This window comes from Leopardus geoffroyi, chromosome B4, assembly GCF_018350155.1.
Source record: "Leopardus geoffroyi isolate Oge1 chromosome B4, O.geoffroyi_Oge1_pat1.0, whole genome shotgun sequence".
Lineage (NCBI taxonomy): Eukaryota > Metazoa > Chordata > Mammalia > Carnivora > Felidae > Leopardus > Leopardus geoffroyi.
In genome coordinates, this window is record NC_059341.1 from 142,281,539 (window position 1) to 142,300,287 (window position 18,749).

At 64.6% G+C, this 18,749-nt stretch overlaps 2 protein-coding genes across 7 annotated transcripts; both read right to left on the minus strand.

The window, feature by feature from the left end:
* Window positions 1–739: 739 nt before the first annotated feature.
* On the minus strand, window positions 740–9,550 carry MAPK12 (mitogen-activated protein kinase 12). 4 transcript variants are annotated; one of them, XM_045462957.1, is made up of 12 exons: window positions 9,294–9,550; window positions 9,075–9,204; window positions 6,568–6,626; window positions 5,574–5,685; window positions 5,413–5,442; window positions 5,086–5,133; window positions 4,395–4,509; window positions 4,093–4,164; window positions 3,891–3,970; window positions 3,732–3,810; window positions 3,475–3,648; window positions 740–1,369 (listed from the first exon to the last, which is right to left on the minus strand). In XM_045462957.1, exons 1-12 carry the CDS (start codon window positions 9,416–9,418, stop codon window positions 1,290–1,292), a joined length of 1,104 nt encoding a protein of 367 aa, XP_045318913.1. In that variant the 5' UTR covers window positions 9,419–9,550; the 3' UTR covers window positions 740–1,289. The 4 variants fall into 4 exon arrangements, with proteins under 4 accessions (XP_045318913.1, XP_045318916.1, XP_045318915.1 ...); XM_045462960.1 differs by lacking the exons at window positions 9,075–9,204; window positions 9,294–9,550 and adding exons at window positions 5,815–5,956; window positions 8,251–8,348; XM_045462959.1 differs by lacking the exons at window positions 9,075–9,204; window positions 9,294–9,550 and adding exons at window positions 5,815–6,010; window positions 8,251–8,348.
* Window positions 9,551–11,681: 2,131 nt separating this feature from the next.
* Window positions 11,682–18,382, minus strand: MAPK11 (mitogen-activated protein kinase 11). Of its 3 annotated transcripts, none has more exons than XM_045462961.1 (12): window positions 18,157–18,380; window positions 15,646–15,775; window positions 15,498–15,556; window positions 15,291–15,402; window positions 15,185–15,214; window positions 15,062–15,109; window positions 14,857–14,971; window positions 14,388–14,459; window positions 14,114–14,193; window positions 13,575–13,653; window positions 13,313–13,486; window positions 11,682–12,989 (listed from the first exon to the last, which is right to left on the minus strand). In XM_045462961.1, the coding sequence occupies exons 1-12, from the start codon at window positions 18,270–18,272 to the stop codon at window positions 12,910–12,912; spliced, it is 1,095 nt and encodes a 364-aa protein (XP_045318917.1). In that variant the 5' UTR covers window positions 18,273–18,380; the 3' UTR covers window positions 11,682–12,909. The 3 variants fall into 3 exon arrangements, with proteins under 3 accessions (XP_045318917.1, XP_045318919.1, XP_045318918.1); XM_045462963.1 differs by lacking the exon at window positions 18,157–18,380 and adding an exon at window positions 17,957–18,053; XM_045462962.1 differs by lacking the exon at window positions 15,185–15,214 and having other exon boundaries at window positions 18,157–18,382.
* Window positions 18,383–18,749: the final 367 nt, after the last annotated feature.

Here is an 18,749-nt window from a genome sequence, read left to right on the forward strand (position 1 = left end):
AGACCGCCCTTCCCGGATCGCCCTGAGCCGGGGGTCCAGAGAAGGGTCGGCCCCGGGAGCACCAGAGAGCCCCCGAGCAGAGAAGGCCGGTGTCCACTGTGGCAACTCGGCTGGGCCAACTGTTCACGTGTCCGGCCGAACTCCAGGCCAGAAGGGGGACGGCCTGGCCCCGCTTTGGGCGTACCTGCCCTGGGGACAAGTGGGAGGAGCCAGTGCGAACGCAGGAGCCCTAGAGCCTAGAGAGCCCGGCTCTCCGAGACGTCCACTGGCTGGCAGAAGGCTGCGCGGGCTCGCCGATGGCGCTGGCATGTGGACGCCGGGGCGGGAGGTTTCAAATGACAACAGAACCCACTGGCGTACTGTGTGTGACAGGTGCCTCAAAGGGTCTAGCGTGACCCCTCCTCTCCAGGAACCTGACCCTGGAGACTGCTGGGAGCTCAGACAGCTGGGACTGAGCCCCACGTTGGGCCCTAACGCCCCGTCCCGAGCGGGCTCTGCCTGGGGCCTGGCTCCAGAGTCTAAACCTTTAGAGGAAGTCCTCAGAAGGGGCGGGACCAATCCCTACCCCGGGGGCTTCAGGCTCTGGGCTCACTGTGGACCTGGGAGGAAGGGCGTGCCCCGGCACAGCTACTAAGTAGGGACTGAGCCTCGGGAGCCAGCTTCTTTTCTCTATGCCTGGCTGCAGCTCAGAGACCTAAAGGTGGAGATCCAGCGCGAGAATTAGGAAGGAAAGCCAGAGTGGGATCTCTACAAAAGGGTTTATTTCCTTCCCGTCATGTGGGCATAGCACAGGGCCAATTTACATTCCGGGCTGGGGGTTCAGGAGAGTCCACACCAACGCCCCCCAGGAGAGACGTCCCTGAGTAGGCACTCAGTGCCCTCCCTGTGTGTCTCTTTCAGCTGTGCGAACTGGGTTCCAGCAGGGGCTGGAGCAGACAGGGTCAGGCCAAGCCTTGACCCAAGCCTCACCACCCCCATCCCCCACGGGCTCTGAGGCTTCTTGTTGCACCTGGGGAAGGGGACCACTGCCCAGGGAGTCAGAGGCCAGTCCCAGGTCAGTTTGGCGTCCTGTTCAGAAGGTCCAGATGCCCCCCCCCCCCAAGGTTAGACTGAGGTGGTAGCCTTGAGAGCAGGGTAACGGCTGGGGGAGGGGGTCCATGGAACCATAGGTCTCCTGGGATGCAAACCCCAGCCAGAGTCACAGTGATAATCAGGATCCCCTTCCAGGTGGAAGCCCCAGCCAGGGTCCTCAAGGCCCCCTCCCCACTGCTCTCAGGGCCCAGGGGTCTTCACAGCGCTGTCTCCTTGGACACCTTGGTCCCCAGCTGCCGGGGAGGCTTGAAGCTGAGCACTTCCTTATATGTGACACCTGGGGTGGGGTGAGGGAGACAGATCATCACGGGAGAAGGGGCCCCATCACCCTTCAGAATCAGCTCCTACAATTCACACCAAAGGCAGAAGCCAGTGACCCAGGAAGAACACTGGGCCCAGCTCACTGGTACCTGCCCTGACCAGCACTGAGTCCTGTGAGTCAGGGTAGGGGTGGGAAGAGCTCCCCGGCCCTAGAGCACAGGCTGTTAGCCATTGACCTAGGGGCCCAGCTGGTCCCCAAAAACATCAGGGCCAGAGGTCATTGCTGGAGTGTAGGTGCCACTTCATCCGAGGCTACGGCCACTCTCAGCCCACCTGTGCCCATCCACCCCGAAGGGGCTCCTGTAACCCAAACCCACTGCCCCTGGCGTGGCCAGACAGGCCCTGGCCCCGCAGCCTTCTGCAGTGAGCAGAGGCTGTCCTGGCCATGTACATCAATGTGTCTACTCAAGCGGAGCCACTCAGGGCCCCAGCAGGGCACACCTCGATTTCTGGATCGAGACTATCCATAGACACTTAAACGAGGGGAATTCCCACCACCCACAGCATCTGCCCTCCTTGCCTAGTGGTCCTGTCCCCTGTCCCCAGAGCAAGCCATCCCAAAGGAAGGAGAAAGCCTATTTGCTTCTCCTCTGGCCAGTCTGCAGCGGGACAGGTTCTGCTCAGCCTACCTCATTGTTTCCATGCTCACCTGGCCAGTGGAGCACCTGTTTGGGAGACTCTGCTCCTCCAGAGCCCAGTTCAGGAAACACTGTGCATTTAGAGCAGGCGATCTGTGGTTTGCCCTGCCTGTGGCATGGATGTATTCCCGCCCCCTGTGGTGCCTCCTAGGCCCTTCATCTGATCCTAACACAGGGCTCAACCCATACACGGAAGGTCTACGTGAAGCTGGCTGTTCCCAGGGAAACAGGAGGCGATGAGAGTTTGCATTCCTGACCAGGGGCTTAGCCACAAACAGGTCACGTGTTCCCCATGGTCTATAGTAAAAGCAAAATCTCTTACCACAGTCTGTGTGGGTGGGGACCACAGAGAGGAGCCTGTGGCCCGTGGTTTTCATGTTATCTTTTTTAGCAGCAGAAAACTTTCCCCAAACTGAACGAAACTTAAAAGCACAAAACAGCGCAACCAAGGGCGGAGCTCTGTTGAGAGTTACCAAGCACCCCGTGGCTTAAGGAACGTGATTTGGGAACCACCAGTCCAGTCCCACCCTGACCCCCATGTGTAGGACCAAGGCCCTATGTCTGAGGCAGAGCCAAGATGGGGCCTAGGACACAGTGGCCACCATGTGCCACGGCCCCAACAGTGCTAACCGCTGCCCTCGGACATCCCAGCACCCTCCAGGCTGGTCCTGCAGCCACCAAGAGAAAGACACCAAGCCCAGCCCTCATTGCCTGCCATTCTGCCAAGACAGTTCCAGCACAGGGCTTCAGGACCACAGCAGAGGGAGGCCTGGGGACCTGGCAGGTGTCCCTGAGCCCAGCCTGAGGCTTAATATTTGCTGGTTGGCCCTCAGGGATGAAGGGAAGGGCCCTTAGTGTAAGGCAACAGCCAGCCTGGCAGTACAGAGCAGTTACAGGTACATCTGAACTGCTCAGTGGGACTGGAGGAACAGGCGAGGGGTGGTGAGGGGGCTGTCTGGGGCTGGGGGTGGGGGGCTTCTGCTGTTGGCAGGACATGAGAGGTGTGAGTTGTGCAGGTGGGAGGGGTCCCGAAAAGGGCAGAGAGGCAAGGACGAGTTCAAGAGGTAAGAGTGGAGGCCTGGGGGATGAGTGGGAGTGGAGGGGCTCCAGAATGGCCTGGGTCTCTGGCCAGGACATGGGGAGGATGTGGGCAGCATTGGGCAGGGCCGGCAGGGCTGGGAGAAGCCAAGTGCTCACAACGGCCCTGAGCTGAGAGCTGCCTCCTGCAACTTCCAGAACTCCCCTCCTGCTCTTGTTTGTGCCGGACCTCCTGCCAGGAACATTCTTTCATCCCTCAGCTCCAGCCAGAGGTCACCTTGACCTAGAAGCCCCACTGCCCTCTGAGTCTGTTGTGTTCCTCAGCTGACCTGCATCCCAGGACTCACAGCCCATGCACAGGCCCTGCCCAGAGCCCCCCACTCACGCTTCCACTCGTCCAGCGTGCGATCCACATCGTCAAAGGACTCGTCGTACTTCTGGGCCTTGGGTTCATCCTCCGTGTCCTGCAGTGACTCGAAGTAGGGGTGTGTGAGCGCCTCGGCCGCAGTCACCCGCCGTTCTGCATCCAGTACCAGCATTTTCTCCAGGAGGTTCACAGCTGCGGGGAGAACTGGTTAGGGAGGGTCGCAGGCCCCAGCGCCCTGGTCACTGACCCCACCCCACCCCCCAGTCCAGCCCTACCCAGAGGACTTGCGTTAGTCAGGATGGAGGCAAAATCCTTCTTCTCCAGCTCGGGGAGGCCCTTCATGTAGTTCTTCGCCTTTTAAGGAAGAAAGGGTAAGGGGCCAACCCACAGGCCCCGGCCCAGCCCCTCCAGCCCCCGCCCAGCTCCCCACTGACCTCGGCACTCTGCAGCCTCTGCACAAATTCATCGGGAGGAGTCCCTGTCACCTTCATGATCTCCTTCAGCTGGTCCAGGTCTGTGCTGAGATGAGGAGCACAGCACGGGGCCAGAGAGCAGGGCGCACCCCCCCACCTGGCTGGGGCAGCATGCCCAGCACCCCCCCAGACCCAGCCTACCCCCCCCCCAAGTGTAGGATACGGTCACTGCCCTTGAACAGCGTCTTCCCTGTGATCATCTCTGCCATGATGCAGCCCGCTGACCAGATGTCCACTGAGACAGAAGCCCCTGCGTCAGGGCTCTGTGGGCCAGGGAGGGGGGCGGGGGACACAGACACGGGAGGGGGACGTGGACATAGGGGCCATCTAGCCTGCCACACCCTCGCCCCAATCCCATCCCAGGTCAGCAGCCTCCCCGTGGAGCAGCCACCGCTGGGCTTCCCATGAAGAAAGGGAAGAAGGTGGGCAAGGCCAGGGTGGCTCTGCGTCTCTGGGCATTCTCACCCGTCTGGGTGTAGTGCATCCAATTCAAGATGACCTCAGGTGCACGGTACCACCGGGTCACCACGTACCCAGTCATCTCGCTGTCGGCCTGCCTGGCCAAGCCGAAGTCCAGGATCTATAGTCAGAATCAGGAAGGTGGGGCAATACGGCCCCCAGGGAGCAGGTGGGCCAGCCTATGACCCAGAAGCACCGGGCACACCGGGGCCTCTGCCAACCCTCCAGGGCCTGAGGTCATGGCCTCTCCATGAGTTCCTCCCCATGGCCAGTGCCCCCAGCCCCACCCGACCTTGCCTTCTCCTACCCTCAGGAGCGGGCACTCCCATGGGTCTCCTCTCCCTGCTCCTCTACTCTCTGCTGACCCCAGGACCTGGCCAGCGCTTTGCAGGAGCCCCCTCGGCCCTATGCTGGCTCAGGTATGGAGGACCGGGGACACCTCCCGCCCTTCACCTTAATCAGGTGTGAGAGTGCGCCCACTTCGGTCCCCCATTCCCCGTGCATCAAGTGCCTCCCCAGGGCCCATCTGCCTGTCAGCTGCCAGCCGTGGCCTGGATGGCTGGGGTCTGGTCCCTCTGCCTGGGCTCGAGCCAACATTCCCCCGGGCCTGAGGGCCCAGGGCTACAGGCAGATGGACAGGCGGGGAGAGATGCCCAGCCCCACCGCCACCCCCCGGCCCATCCCAACCAACACACACCTTCAGCTCACAGTCCTCATTCACTGCCAGATTGCCAGGCTTCAGGTCCTGGGGACACAAGAAAGGTGGGCGAGCAGCCCCTCCCACCACACCAGGGCCAGAGCCTGGACACCTGAATATGGGCAGCCAGACTCGGCCGTCCCCACCCGGATGCCCTTCCAGGAAGGACAGAGGTACCCAGGCCCCCACAGCTGTGCGTGAGCCTCGCACACACTCCCCACTGGCCCCATCTTGCCCCCTCACACGCCAGCAGCGGAGGCTCCTGGCAGTCAGGCCCCTCCCACACCTACAGGCCACAGGAAGTTCCCACCCAGCACCAGGACTCACCCTGTGGATGATGCCAGCAGCATGGATGTACTATGGGGACAGACAGAGGGTCAGTGGCAGTCAGCTCTGGGACCTCAGAACCACGGACGAGCAATCCCACCCTGGCCCCGGCCTGGCCTGGGGGGCTCTGCCCCTCCTGCAGCACCCCTGTGCGCTCCCACCTTTAGCCCCTTCAGCATCTGGTAGACAAGGAACTGGATTCGGTCCTCGCTCAGCTTCTCGTGCTTCATGAGTTTGCCCAGGTCAGTGCCCATGAACGGCATCACCAGGTAACTGCAGGGACCAGGGTGGGTGCAGACAGTGGGCATCACACCCCCTGGGCCTAGGCTCAGACCCTGGAGACCCTGGGGTCGCCTGGCAGCACCTTCTACCTTCCACAGTGCAGCACCAGGCTCCACCCACCTTCCCAACGCACACCTGCCCCAGAACGTCAGGTGCGTCAGGACCGTGTTCTGGGGTTTCCTGCAGGGCCACATGGAGGCTAGGGTTTGGGAGCACCAGGGATCACAGACAGAAGAGGGTGCAAGGGGAAGGAGGGAAGTGCCTGTGGGCAGGGGTGGGGACAGGAGGACACGTGGCTCAGAGGAGCAGGCTGGGCCTGTAGGTGGAGGGAGAGAGACACAGAGCAGAGACATTTAACACCTCGCCAGGACACTGAGGCCTATGTGTGTCCTCGACCTCCGCAAGGTCAGACGGCAAGGAGCCTGTCCTCAGCCCTTCCCAGGCTCAGCCCCCAGGCTTGGCCGACGACAGTATGAATCCAGGGATGGCAGCCACAGGCAGGCCCCCTGCCGCCCCTCCCCTGCCTGCCAGCAAAGGTCAGCAGCTCCAGTTACAAAGCCACATACTTGACGCCAGGGTCCCAGAGCACGGGGCCTGCTGGCTAACCGACGCAGGTCCAACGCTCACACCTCCAGCACTGGACAGCCCGTGCCAAGCGTGGTCCAAGGAGGCCCGGGCTGCACCCAGCTGCCGTGGGTCCCAGGGGTGCGTGGCAGGGGGTGGACTGTGGTGTGGGGAAGGGGTGGGCAGTGTGCATCCCGACCCCCCTGGGCCGCAGGGACAGGCCCACATGCCAACACAGAACCCGAGTCAGCACCCAAGAGCAACCCAACACCCCTCTGCCCTGCCCAGCCCTCCCAGGACGGCACTCACAAGTCTGTGAAATCATCCAGGGTTTCGTCAGGAGTGAACACGTCCAGCAGCCCGATGACCTGGGGAGGAGGCCGGAGTAACAGGTGGGATGGGGGCACAGTGGAGGGCATGGGGGTTCAGGCAAACCCCCGAGGCTGGCACTGTGCTCTGAGCAGGAAAGCCCCCTACAGATATCCCCGTCCCTTCCCACTGTCCACAGGGCCTGGCTCTGTCTGTTGGCCACGCAACCCAGCGCTGGCACACATGCCCACAGACACAGGCTATTTTTGAGTGATGACCACAGGAATCCTCTGGGGGAAGGGCAGCCCCAAGTCTGGGTCAGCTCCCAGCCACCCAAGGAGCTCCAGCCCCTTGGCCCTTTGTCCCCCTCTTCCTGTCTCCACGGAAGACTCGAGACCAGGGTGGGACAGCCCCCCAGGGGAGTGCCAGCCCCCAGCAGGTCCACCAGTGAGCCTGGTTTCTGTCGGAGAGGCCCAGGCTGACAGCACCATGATCGAGCTGACAGCTAGACCCAGCCCCAGAGGTCCCTGGGCAGCTTGTACATCCTAGGCCAGAGGGGCAGCTGGATGTGCCAGGAGGGAGGACCCCTGGTATAGGCCATGCAAATGGGGGCCGAGGTAGAAGGGAGAACACTCCAAGCGTTTGAGGAACATGGGGAGAAAGGCCAGGTGGCCGAGGCCCAGGCCAGGGAGCAGCCAAGGAGAGGCCCGAGGGAGCCCAAGTAGGCCCTTGCATGCCAGGTGAAGGTTTGGCTTCGATCCTAAGAGCTGCCGAGAAAGGGTTTAAATAGGTGTGATGCTGAGTGAGTCCCTCTGTATGCTGTACGGGGACAGACAGGAGTGAGGCAAGAGTGGACACAAGGTGGAGGGACGGCTAGATGGCCTTCAGAGCCGCCAGCCAGAGCCATGGGGACAGAGAAGGAGAGGACAGAGAGGGAGGTCCAGTGAGGGCCTGGAGGCAGGCAAGTACTAGGGAATGAGGACAGTGTCTTTGCAAGAAGAGGACAGAGGACAGGGTCCCCAAGTGTAAGGAGGGTCCATCAGGTTGATGGAGACTTCCGTACCTCTGCGGCGTGGATTCTGGCCTAAAGTGCAGGGAAGGAGAGGGAGAAGGCCCGAAGCGTGGGTGCAAGGGTGGGACCCGCCATGGCACCCAGCCCCTCATAGCCTCAGTGTTCTTGTAGGAAAATGGGTTTACGATGGGCTGAGCCTCCTGGCTGCGTTCAGGCACCATGCAGGCAGTGGCAGCTGGCTGCTAGCGGGTTGGGAGCTCAGCTGGGAAGGCACAGAGGGGGGGATTGGGCCAGGGGGCCCAGCAACTGAAGGAAAGCCCTGAGACCTTGGGGAATGGGCAGGGCAGGCAGGAGAGGGGGGCAGTTGGGGAGGAGTATGCAGCCTTGAGGAGATGGGTCTGCCTTCATGGGAACCAACCTGGGCATGACTGGGTGTAACCAGAAGGTAGGGAGGGCAGCGCTGGGCTGCTGTCCGTCCCAAATGGATTCTGCCCCCGTCCCCACCCCCCACCCCCCCGGGAAAGTCAGAGTGAATGAAGGACCCAGTGTCAAGGGGACAAGTTTCCTGGTGGACGTGGGACTCGTTTTCCCCGAAGGAGGCTGGTGGCTCTGATGACCCAGGAGGGGCCAGACCATCAGGAGCATGATTAGCCCAGGGTCTGAGTACTCACACCAGCAGTCCAAACTAGGGGTGAGGCAGGAATGGCTGGTGTGGGAGGGACAGAGTTCAGGGCCACAGGAAGAACATCGAGAAGCAACAGGGGCTCCCCTAGGAGAGAGAAGGGACCCAGACCTGCCCTCTCCCGGCACAGAAGGAGGCGTCTCTGCGCTGGCCACTGCCTAGTGCCCTCCACACGCCAGCTCTGTAAACCCCATCACCACCGGACACCCCAGGGCTCTGAGGTGACAATGCCGGCATGCCAACTCCTGCTCGGTGACTAGCTCTGCGCCCCCGAACCGAGGCTGGGGCGGCGGTGGACTGGAGCAGACTGCGCAGGACAGGGACCCGAGGGGTGCAGAAGGGGGCCTGGGGCGCAGCTGTGGAGGACGCCTGGGGAGAGGGAAGAGGCTGGTGCCTCTAGGATGACTGTGTCCTCCCTCACCTCCAGGCTCCGGCTGGGGGCAGGGTTGGGGTGAGGCCTGGAGGATGCCCTTGGCCTGGGCAAGCCACCGTCCCCTGACTGGGATCTGGGTTGAGGAGCCAGATGTGGCCCCAGGAACGAGCCAAGGAGCTAAGCCCTTGGCAGGGCCTGGCCTAGCAGGGAGGACTGGAGCCTGGGGAAGCAGTCTCTCTCAGAAAGGGGGCGGGGGGCCTGCCCTCAGCACGTGGAGCCCCACCAGCATCGTGGCGCACCTGATCCCGCGCGTCCGCCCTGCCACACGGGCGGGGTGGCCCAGGGGCTGGGTACCAGGGCCTCGGCCTCCCAGGGCAGGACCTGCACGGATGGACGAGGAGGCCCTGAGCCCAGCTGAGCGGGGGACCAGCGCGACTCACGTTCTCGTGACGCATGTGCTTGAGGAGGCGAAGCTCGCGGTAGGCGCGCTTGGCGAACAGCTCGGACTGGAAGGGCCGGTACAGCTTCTTGATGGCCACCTTGGCACCGGTGCGGCTGTCCACGGCCGAGCTGCGGGGCGCACCGCTGAGCGGGAGGCCGGCCCGCCCCCGCCGCGCGCCCCCGCCGCCCGCCGGCCGCCCCGCCCGGCCTGCGCTCACCACACGGCGCCGTACGCGCCGGAGCCCACGGGCTGCAGGTCCTGGTACACGGCGCGCACCTCCCAGGCCGTCTTGGTCACCTCCTGGCGGTAAAAGCCCTTGCGGGCGGGCGGCGGGGAGCTCATGGCAGCCCCGGGCGCCGCCCCCCGCCGCAGACCCCGTGGGCGCTGCGCCCCGAGGACCGGTGTGTGTGTTTTGGGGGGGGGGGGACACCCGGGATCGGCGGGACTCCCTTGGCGCGCGCCCGGGGCCGCCGCCTGGGCACAGCCCGCTACGCGCCGCCCGGGTCCTCCGACTCCCGGCTCTCTCCCCTTTTCCCGCCGCCGCCCTCCCGGCTGTCCGGAGCGCGCGACCCCGGCCCGACCCCAGCCCGGGCCCGGGGTAGCGCGCGGTCCCTCCCCTGCCCGCCGACCAACCGGCCCCCGGGCCGCGCGCACGTGACGCCCCCGCCCGCCCTCCGGCCCCTGCGGAAACCCGAGGCGGCCGCGGCGGGGGAGGGCCGGCCGGGGACGGGGGAGCGCCGCCCCGCAGGGCAGTGCCCGCCCGAACGCCCTCCGCCGGAGGCCCCCGCCGCCTCCCCACCGAAGCTGGACTCCCCCGGCCCGGGTCGGGGGTGTCTCAGCCTTAGCGCCTGGGGGCTCCCGGCTCCTCCCCAGTAGCCACGCCCCCGGGGAGCTGGGTCCCGACCGAGGCCCTCTTATTCCCAGCCGCAGGTCACTGTCCACCCGCCTCGCCAACTCCACCCCACCGACCCGGTCCCCCAGCCCTGAGCCCCCCCTCCGCTCCCACCGGGCTGAGCTCCGCGTTCCGCAAGTCTGCTGCCCACCTTGCAGGACACGCCCTTCCCCTGGGGCTGACCATCCTGTCCCAGTATGGGGTTTCCCCCCTAACCCTCGAATTGCCGGCATCCCCTTCCCTGTGGAGGAGCTGGTGCCGTTTCCCAAACTTAGGCTGCATCCCCAACACCCCTCCCTGTGACCTCCCGACCCCAGGAGCCAGAGAAGTTGTTCCTGTAGGGTCCCCCCCTTGGGCCCTTGTGCACCTCCCAACCCCCTCCTCTCCATCCCCCCCCCCCCCCCGTGGGAAAGCCTGCTCCCAGCATTTGCAAGTCCCTTTGTCCCTCCCCCCTTCTGCCCAGCTTACTCCCTCCGGTTTGTCTCAAGGTTGGTCTGAGCCTCTCCACCCTCTCCAGAAAGTTGTGCTTGACCCCAGAGGTGAAGGAGGGCCCCACTTGGGCTCTCTACGCCCTCTTTAACCCTCAATGGGGGCAGCGTCCTTCCATGTCTGGCCACATCCTGGACCAGATGCTCCTGGAGGACAGAGCCCCCTCCACGACCTCCTCCACCCAGCGACCTAGGCCTGAGAACCAGTGGAGTAACAGGATCCCCGAGGCCCCCTGCCCCTCCCTCTGTGCCCTGCCGGCCGCTGCCGCCATGAATCAGCAGCTCAGAGGCGGCCAGAGCAGCTTTGCACCTGGGCTGCGGGCTGGTGATCTGCAGCACCCAGGACTGGAGACTAGTCAGTGGGAGCAGCCTGGGGTCACTGGAGCCACAGCCACCTATGCCCTTCATGCCCTGGGCTGCCTGTGGCACTCCACCTGCCTCCTCCAGGAGGCCCCTAGCTGGCCTTCTTACTCTCTGTGGTGGGGTCCAGGGGTCTGGTCGTCTGGTCGGCTTCCCTAGGTGGCACGTGTCCCAGTTCTCCCATCCCCTACCCCCCACCCAGCCTCGCTTGGTTTCCAGGGGTTCCCCAGAACCTGAGGCCCAGTAGCCATACTGACCAGGCCCCTGGAGGCCCCACTCCCACATGGTCTCCACCCCCAAGGCCCAGGGCAAGGGCACGACTGTCCTTGTTGAGGCCAGTGCCTTTCCTCCGCTGAACTGCAGTGCAAGTGTGTCCTGAGAGCAGGTGGTCTCTTTCCCCTTAAAGAAGCTATTCCCCCCCCACACACCCGCTTCACCCAGTTCCAAGCAAGGACAGGCCTTTGCTCCCAGAGACCCCCGATTGTCCCCCAGCAGCCTCCCTGACCACTGAAAGTCAGCACAGGTCTGTATCTGGGCCAGAAGCTGAGCCTGCCCAATGAATTCCTCAGCAAAGCAGCTGGGGTCCATCTGTGGGTGGCCATCCTGCCTTGTCCCTCCTCGGAACCCATTAGCCTGGGTGGAGAACCCAGTCCACCCCACCCCGGTCCCCCTGAGCTCTTGGGGAGCAGGGAGGGTGCTATGCCGGTGATGGCTGCTTGTCTGCCTGGAGACCCAAGGGATGGAGGCAGTGCGGGGTCTGGTGGGGCCAGGCCAGCTGGGGATGTGGTGCACAGATCCAGCGACCCACTCCAGGCAGTGCGGACAGCCAGGCAGCGGGGCCTGGAGACTTGGGACACAAGCCGAGTGAGAGAGAACCCCTTTATTGTGAAACCCTGGTGCAGGCACTTGACGTTGAGGCCTCTGGAAGGTGGGAGGTCACCACCTCCTGCATAGGGTGCCACCACCCCACAGAGAAGCCCCTCGACGGAGGACCCACACCCCCAACATGTTGAGCAGGTTCGTGTCCAGAGCTTACTAGATCAGCTCCATCCTGGAAGAAGGGAGGATGAGGGTCACCCACAGACCAGAACCCCCGGCTCTCAGTGGCAGGGCCAGGTGGACAGAGGTAGAGCGTGCAGAGCTCTGGGCCAAGGTCCGGAGCCTGAGTCCAAGTCTGCACTGGTGTGTGCCCCCTCCCCCCGCCCCCTCCAGGCTGGAGCCCCCTGTGCCAACCAGCTCTTCACACCTTAGAAGCACCTGCGGCAGCCCCCACAGCCAAGGAGAAAGCGCTGGCTTTTGTCCACTGGATGCCGCCGCCCGCCTGAGCCCCTCGAACGGTACACACAGGATCTCAGCAGCAGCACCCCCACCCCTGCACCCCTACAGCAGGCACGGAGGGAAGGGGAAGCGACAGTGCGGCCCCCTCCGTTCAAGCTTCTTGCTGGTCTTGGAAGCTGGCCCTCCCCTCAGGCAGCCACGGATTCACACGTGCCTGCACACGCCTTGACACGTAGGTACCAGGAGCACACGTTAGTGCACACGTGCCACACACAGCACAGGTGAACACACGGCTCCAGAATGACTTTCTGATTTGATACCTGGTGGCTGTCCCTACCCTGCCAGCCTCCAGGAAAGACCCCGCCCAGCTTTCAGACTCGGGGCTCCGCATTTTCCAGAGTAGCGCCGTACTTGGGGGCTGAGAAGCTCTGACAACTAAGACCCCCACTTCAGTCTCCAGGGGGCCCTCCAGAGACAGTCCTCTGGGACTCAGGAGATCTGGAGACAGACACACTCCCCAGAGGGACCCCTTATGGCATCCAGGTGAGGTCCTGAGGGAGACCCAGATTGCTGGGAGGAGGCAGGGGGGGAGCAAGGACGCTCTGCCTAGACTCCTGCCCCAGTGGCTTGCACACAAGCACACTTCTGTGCGTTCACATGCATACGAGGACTGCCCACAAGGAGCAGTGTGCAGGCGAGGGGTCCCAGGCTAGGGTCGGGCCTGCTGGCCACAGAGGTGCTGGGAGGCACTCCTCGTGGGAATCCGGCAGGCTGAGGGAATCCTGCAGTTCAAGTGGCCGGCCGGCACATTCCCCTCACTGCTCAATATCCAGGCTGCCAGGTGACTGCGGTGGCTCCGGGGGCTTGAAGCTGAGGACCTCCTGGTAGGTGAGCTCTGGGGAGCCAAGGAAAGGGCGAGCTCCTGCGGTCGCTGGTGGCTGGCCCGTCTCCCCTGCTACCCCAGCTCATCACCCCGAGGGCAGCCTCAGCTGCCCGCCCCCCCCCTCCTTCTGGAGTCTGCCCTGTGCTGCCCGCCCCCCAGGTCCCTGCTGGACACCCCTCACCCCATCTCTACCTGCCCCACCCTGGAGGGGGGGGCAGCGCTCTGGGAGGAACTAGAACACTTCCAGAAGGAAGCAGGCAACTCCTAGCCTCCGGGGGAATGAAGCCCTCAGGCCCTGGGCTCCACCTCTCCCACCCAGCCCTCCTCAAGCTCACCCTTCCACTCCTCCACGGTCCGCTCCTTGGCCTCAACGCTTTCATCATAGGGCTCAGCCTCGGGCTCATCGTCGGGGTCGTGGTACTGGCTGAAGTAGGCATGGGCCAGGGCCTCGGCCGCACTGACCCTCTGGTCACTGTCCAGCACCAGCATCCTTCCCAGGAGATCCACAGCTACAGAGTGGCCAGTGGAAGGGGGGTGGTCAGTTAGGCATCTAGGGCCAGACGTGGAGCCCAGCCCAGACCCAGGGCGCATCCTCACCCAGGGGGTTGGCTCCACGGAAGATGCTCCTGAGGTCCTTCTGGGGCATGGGGGGCAGGGACTGGATGTATGTCCGGGCCTGGGGGCACAGAGGAAGGGCCTGAGGGGGCTGCTCACACCCTCCCTCCCCTGGCCCCAAGCCAGGCAGGCGCTTGCTGAGAGAAGCCCCCAGACTCATTCCCTCCAACAGGCCTGGACAAGAACATGCACAGACCAGAAGCATCTCCCACTTGGGGTTTAGCGGCTCGAGCACCCCACTTGGCTCTCGATGCCTGGAGCCCCGGGGCCTGGTGTCGCCCCACTGCTCTGGGCAAGGGCACTGTGTTAGTGCTGGGGTTGTGCCCTCGTTGTCCCTCGTGCCCCAACGAACGTCTTCCCTGTTCACCTGCTTCTCCCTTAAGGGGTCAGGCACTGCCTCAGGCCCCATTCCGCTGTGACCCATGCTCCCCACAGGCTCCCTGGCCTACTCCCACAGAGCCCCTCCCTCCAGAGTACCTGAGGGCATGGTTAGCAGAGGGAGCCGGGAGCTGGTGACTCACATGTTCCGATGATATTTTTGCTAGAACCTCAGGGCTGGGCGTGCCCACCACCTCCATGATTCGCTTCAGCTGGTCGATGTCTGCCTGGCTGAGGAAATGCCCACTGGCCAGCAGTAGACCCTTCCCAGCCCCCAGATCCCAGACCTTGGGACACTGCCTCAAACCTGCTCTCCTACAGCAGGGGGCAGAGGAGGCAAGACCAGCCAGAAAGGGCCAGTGCCACATCCCCTGAGACCCACCCAGCAGAAAGGGACCCAGCCTGGGGCAAGGATACAGTCGTTTCCTGGGAAGAGGGCCTTTCCCTGAAGCAGCTCAGCCATGATGCAGCCCACAGACCAGATGTCCACTGTTGGCGAAGGAGTCTCCATTAGTCTGCTCTCCCCAAGCCCCCCTCAGAGAATCAGGGGGCTGTCCGGACTGTACCAGCCCAGTGGCCTCTAGGTCACACCCGGGCCCAAAGACAGCAGCCCGCTTACTCCTCTAGACCCAACCCTGGGAGGGGGAGGAATTAGCCCAAGACCTGCTGTGCTCAGTACCTCTAAGGTCTGTTTTGGAACGATGGTCCCAAACCTTGCCTGTCCCCAAGGCTGGACACAAGCACACACACCACCCCCCCCCCCCCCCCCCCCCGCCGCAAGGTCCTTGGCCTTTGGCCCCATGAGCCCCCACCCGCCCCAGGCCCTGGCCTGCCTGCCCACCCTGGTCCAACACAACCCGTGTGCCCCCATATGGGCTGACATCACCTGTCTGGTTGTAGTGCATCCAGTTGAGCATGATCTCAGGCGCACGGTACCAGCGGGTGGCCACATAGCCGGTCATCTCCTCATCAGCCTGGCGGGCTAGCCCAAAGTCCAGGATCTAGAGTGACCACCAGACCTGTCAGTGCCTCCAGGCAGGCCCCCTCTGCCGGCCAGCAGGGTGACCCCCCCGCCCACACGGCCAGCTCACCCTAAGCTCACAGTCCTCATTCACGGCCACGTTGCTGGGCTTCAGGTCCTGTGGGGCAGGCAGGGCGTGAGCGCAGGAGCAGGGCAGCGCCAGCCCCGACCCTCACCCGGTGGCCACACCTACCCGGTGGATGATCCCCGCGGAGTGGATGTACTGCAAGGGGGAGACGGGGCGAGCGTCAGGTTGTGGCCACCACATCCCACCCTGCGCCCACCCGCGTGGCGCCCACCTTGAGCCCGCGCAGCAGCTGGTAAACCAGGAACTGGACGTGCTCGTCGCTCAGCGCCTGGCACTTGACGATGTTGTTCAGGTCGGCGCCCATCAGGGTGGTCACCAGGTACCTGGGAGGGGTCAGGGGTCAGGACAGCCCCCCCCCCCCCCCCCCCCCCCGCCCCGTACAAGCTCCCGCCCAGCTGCCACGGTGGCTGCTACTCACACTTCGCTGAAGTCCTCAATGGAGGTGGCCGGCGTGAACACGTCCAGCAGCCCGATGACCTGGGAGGGGCGCGGGAGTCAGGCCTGCCCCGCCCGGGGAGCCCCGCCCCGCCCCGCCCCGCTGACCCGCCCCAGGGCTCTCTGCTCACGTTCTCGTGCTTCAGGTGTTTGAGCAGCCGCAGCTCGCGGTAGGTCCTCCGCGCGTGGATCAGCGACTGGAAGGGTCGCGACAGCTTCTTCACGGCCACCTTCTGGCGCAGCCGCGTGTCGTAGGCCGAGCTGCAAGGCGGGCAAGTGAGGCAGCGCGGGCGCAGAGGGGGGACCCAGCTGTGCGCCCCCAGGCCCTGCTCCTTTTGGGCCTAATCTCGCCCTCTGAGCGCACTTTTGCTCGGAGGACCCCTAGGATGCACTGCCTTCGGTGCAGCCAGCCCCTGACAGGCCTGGAAAGCCTCTCCTCTGAGCCTCCTCTGGGCCGGATCACACCCTCCAGTCCGCCCCTTCCCACCAGTACTCAGGCCCACAAGGTCCTGGCCTGCCCCCACCTGGGAGTCCTAGAGCAGGACCCGGATCTTCTCCCCCAACTCAGCATGAGGCTGGGGGAGGGTCTCCAATGACCAGGCCGGGAAAACAACCACTGCAAATTGTTCTCCTGTTCCCCTGTGGGCCCATGCATGGGGGCGGGGGGGGGGGGGAGGGGCTCCCCAGGTGGTTCCAGAGCCACCTCCAAAGCCCCTGGACCCCCAACGCCTCTGAATATTCAAAATATGGACAAAAAAACTGGCCAAGGGTGTTTACTGGATTATTATTTTTTAAGAATGAAAAACTGGACAACACGAAATGTTCAACAGAGGGTGGTATCTGGACCCCCACTCCACTCCCCAGCTCCTCACCAGCCTCACCCACCTACTCTTCCTCGGCAGAGACAAAATGGTCACTGGCATCATCTCCAAATGCAAATAGTCTGTCACCCCCACCCTCTCAGAGTCCCACTGCCCCCAGCACTGGAGCCGTGCTAACAGCCATGCCTTTACCAAGACTGTTTGGTCACCGATGCCCAGACCTTCCCTCTCTCCCAGTTCACCTCCACTCTCTAGGACCCTGCTTCCCCCAGGAATGAGTGTGCACAGGACAGGATGCTCATGGGCCCAGGTGGTGGTGGAGGAGAGCCAGCCAGGTGCCTGGGGCACCCAGGCCCCTTCCCCCAGCCTGTCGCCTGCTGGGGAAGGCCCAAGTCACTTCTGGGGAGGCAAGCAGGGGAGTGGCTCCTCATGTGGGGCAGCGGACCTTTTCCCCCAGTGCTGTCTGCACAATCTGGTGACACAGAATTGGCACTAGGTCACCAGCTTCACCGTGGGAGCCCAGGAGAGGGCCGTCACCTGCACCGGGGCAACAGAGCAATGGGGAGAGACCCAGGCCTCGCTCAGGGAGCTGGCCCCCCCTAGGGACCCCCGAAGGTGGCTCCAGTTGAGAGGTGAATCCAGCAAAGACTCTATGCGGGGCCACTAACGCATCATCCCTGACCCTCTTCCTGCCCTTGAGGTCTTAGACATGAAGTCAGAGGCCAGAGGCTGGACCGGCTGAAATGGCCAGCCTGCGGATTCCGACAAGCTGGCAGATGACTGCAGATGGGAGGTGGGGGTGGGGGGTGCCGAGCCCTTACACCAGCCCTTACAGCACTGGGACTCTGGAGGGGTTCAGGAAGTGCCACTGGTAACCTTCTGTCAGAGCCAGGAGTAAAGCTCCATCCCGAGGGGCTCTGGCCTCCCCACCTAAGACCCCCTCAGTGGACGGCAGCCACCAGCTCAGGCCTTGGTAAGGACTCCACTGGGTTTGGGGGGAGCATCTCTCAACATCCACATCCACACTCAGCGGGAAGGTATTGTAACTGCACCCCCCCCCCCCACCTGGAACCACCTCACCTTAAGCCCCACCCCCAGTCCCTCCACAGCCCCACACAGGTCTCAGCCAAACCCCCAACCCTGTCTCCCACTTCCAGACTCTGTCCTCTGTCAGGGCCCCAGGGCTCAACTGTGGGGCTGTGGTCTGAGCTCTCTTGGTGGGGGCAAAAATGGAGCAGGGCTAGACCCCCACAAGCACTGCAGGGGGAATGGTAGGCTTCTCTGATCAGGCCTGAGCCCCATCCAGAGTCTGAGACCCTTTGGAAAACAGGGGAGGGGGCAGGACCCGGGGGAGTTTTGAAGCCAATGTAAGGGGAGGGGTCCTGCCCTCCCTCAAGTTGGGTTTTCTCTTTTGCAAACAAAACCACCCATCCTAGGAACGGGGCAGACCCCAGAGCTGCCCAACCCTTGACGGGGGAGGGGGTGGCAGGCACCCTGGACGCCTGTTCGCACATTTAGGGGCCCGGGAGACCCGCCCTTTGGCCGGCTGTGACGCCGCAGGATTTGGGCCCGGTGGGGGTGCTCCGGCTGGCACGGGGGGAGAACGACCCCTCTCCCTCACCCGGAGCGGCGTCCGGTAGGAAAGTTTCCTTCTTCCTGCCCCCGACCCCCCATTCATTCCCGCGATCGGTGAACGGCCCGGGGGCGGAGGCAGGGCGAGGCCCCTCCCCACGCCAGGAACCTCGCCAAGGGAGGGGAGGGGGCGCGCACTCCGTCCCGCCCGCACCTCCCCGCCCTCCCCGCCCTCCCCGCCGCCCCTACCAGACCGAGCCGTAGGCGCCCGAGCCCACCGGGCGCAGCCCCTGCAGCCGCTGAGGCACCTCCCACACCGTCTTGTTGAGTTCCTGCCGGTAGAAGCCTGCGCGCGGGCCCGACATGTCCGAAGCGGCCGCCGCTCGGCCCGCGCCCCGCCCCGCGCCCCCGCCCCCGCCCCCGCCCCCGCGCCGGAGCCCGAGCCCGAGCCCGAGCGGAGCGGACGGAGGGCGGCGGGAGGAGGCGGCGGCGGGCGCGGCGCGGGGCGGGGCCGGGGTGGGGGTGCGCGGGGACGGCCGCGCGGCTTCCTGCCCCTGCCGGGCGGCGGCCGGCCGGAAGCCAGCCCTGCCCTCCCCTCCCGGGGTCGCGGCCGGGGCGCCTCTGCCTCCTGGGGTCCGCACTGGCCCCAGCGTCCGCCCGCGTGCGGCCCTCGGCCGCGCCCCGCCCCTGCCAGGCCGCCTCCGCTCCCCGCACCCTCCCCTGCCCGCACCGGTGCCGGCACCTCGGGTTCGCTCATCCCTCCTCTCCCCGCTCCTGCTCCGGGCCCTGCAGGACACCCCCCACCCCCCAGCCTGCTCCCTCGAGATCAAGCCGTGGGAGCG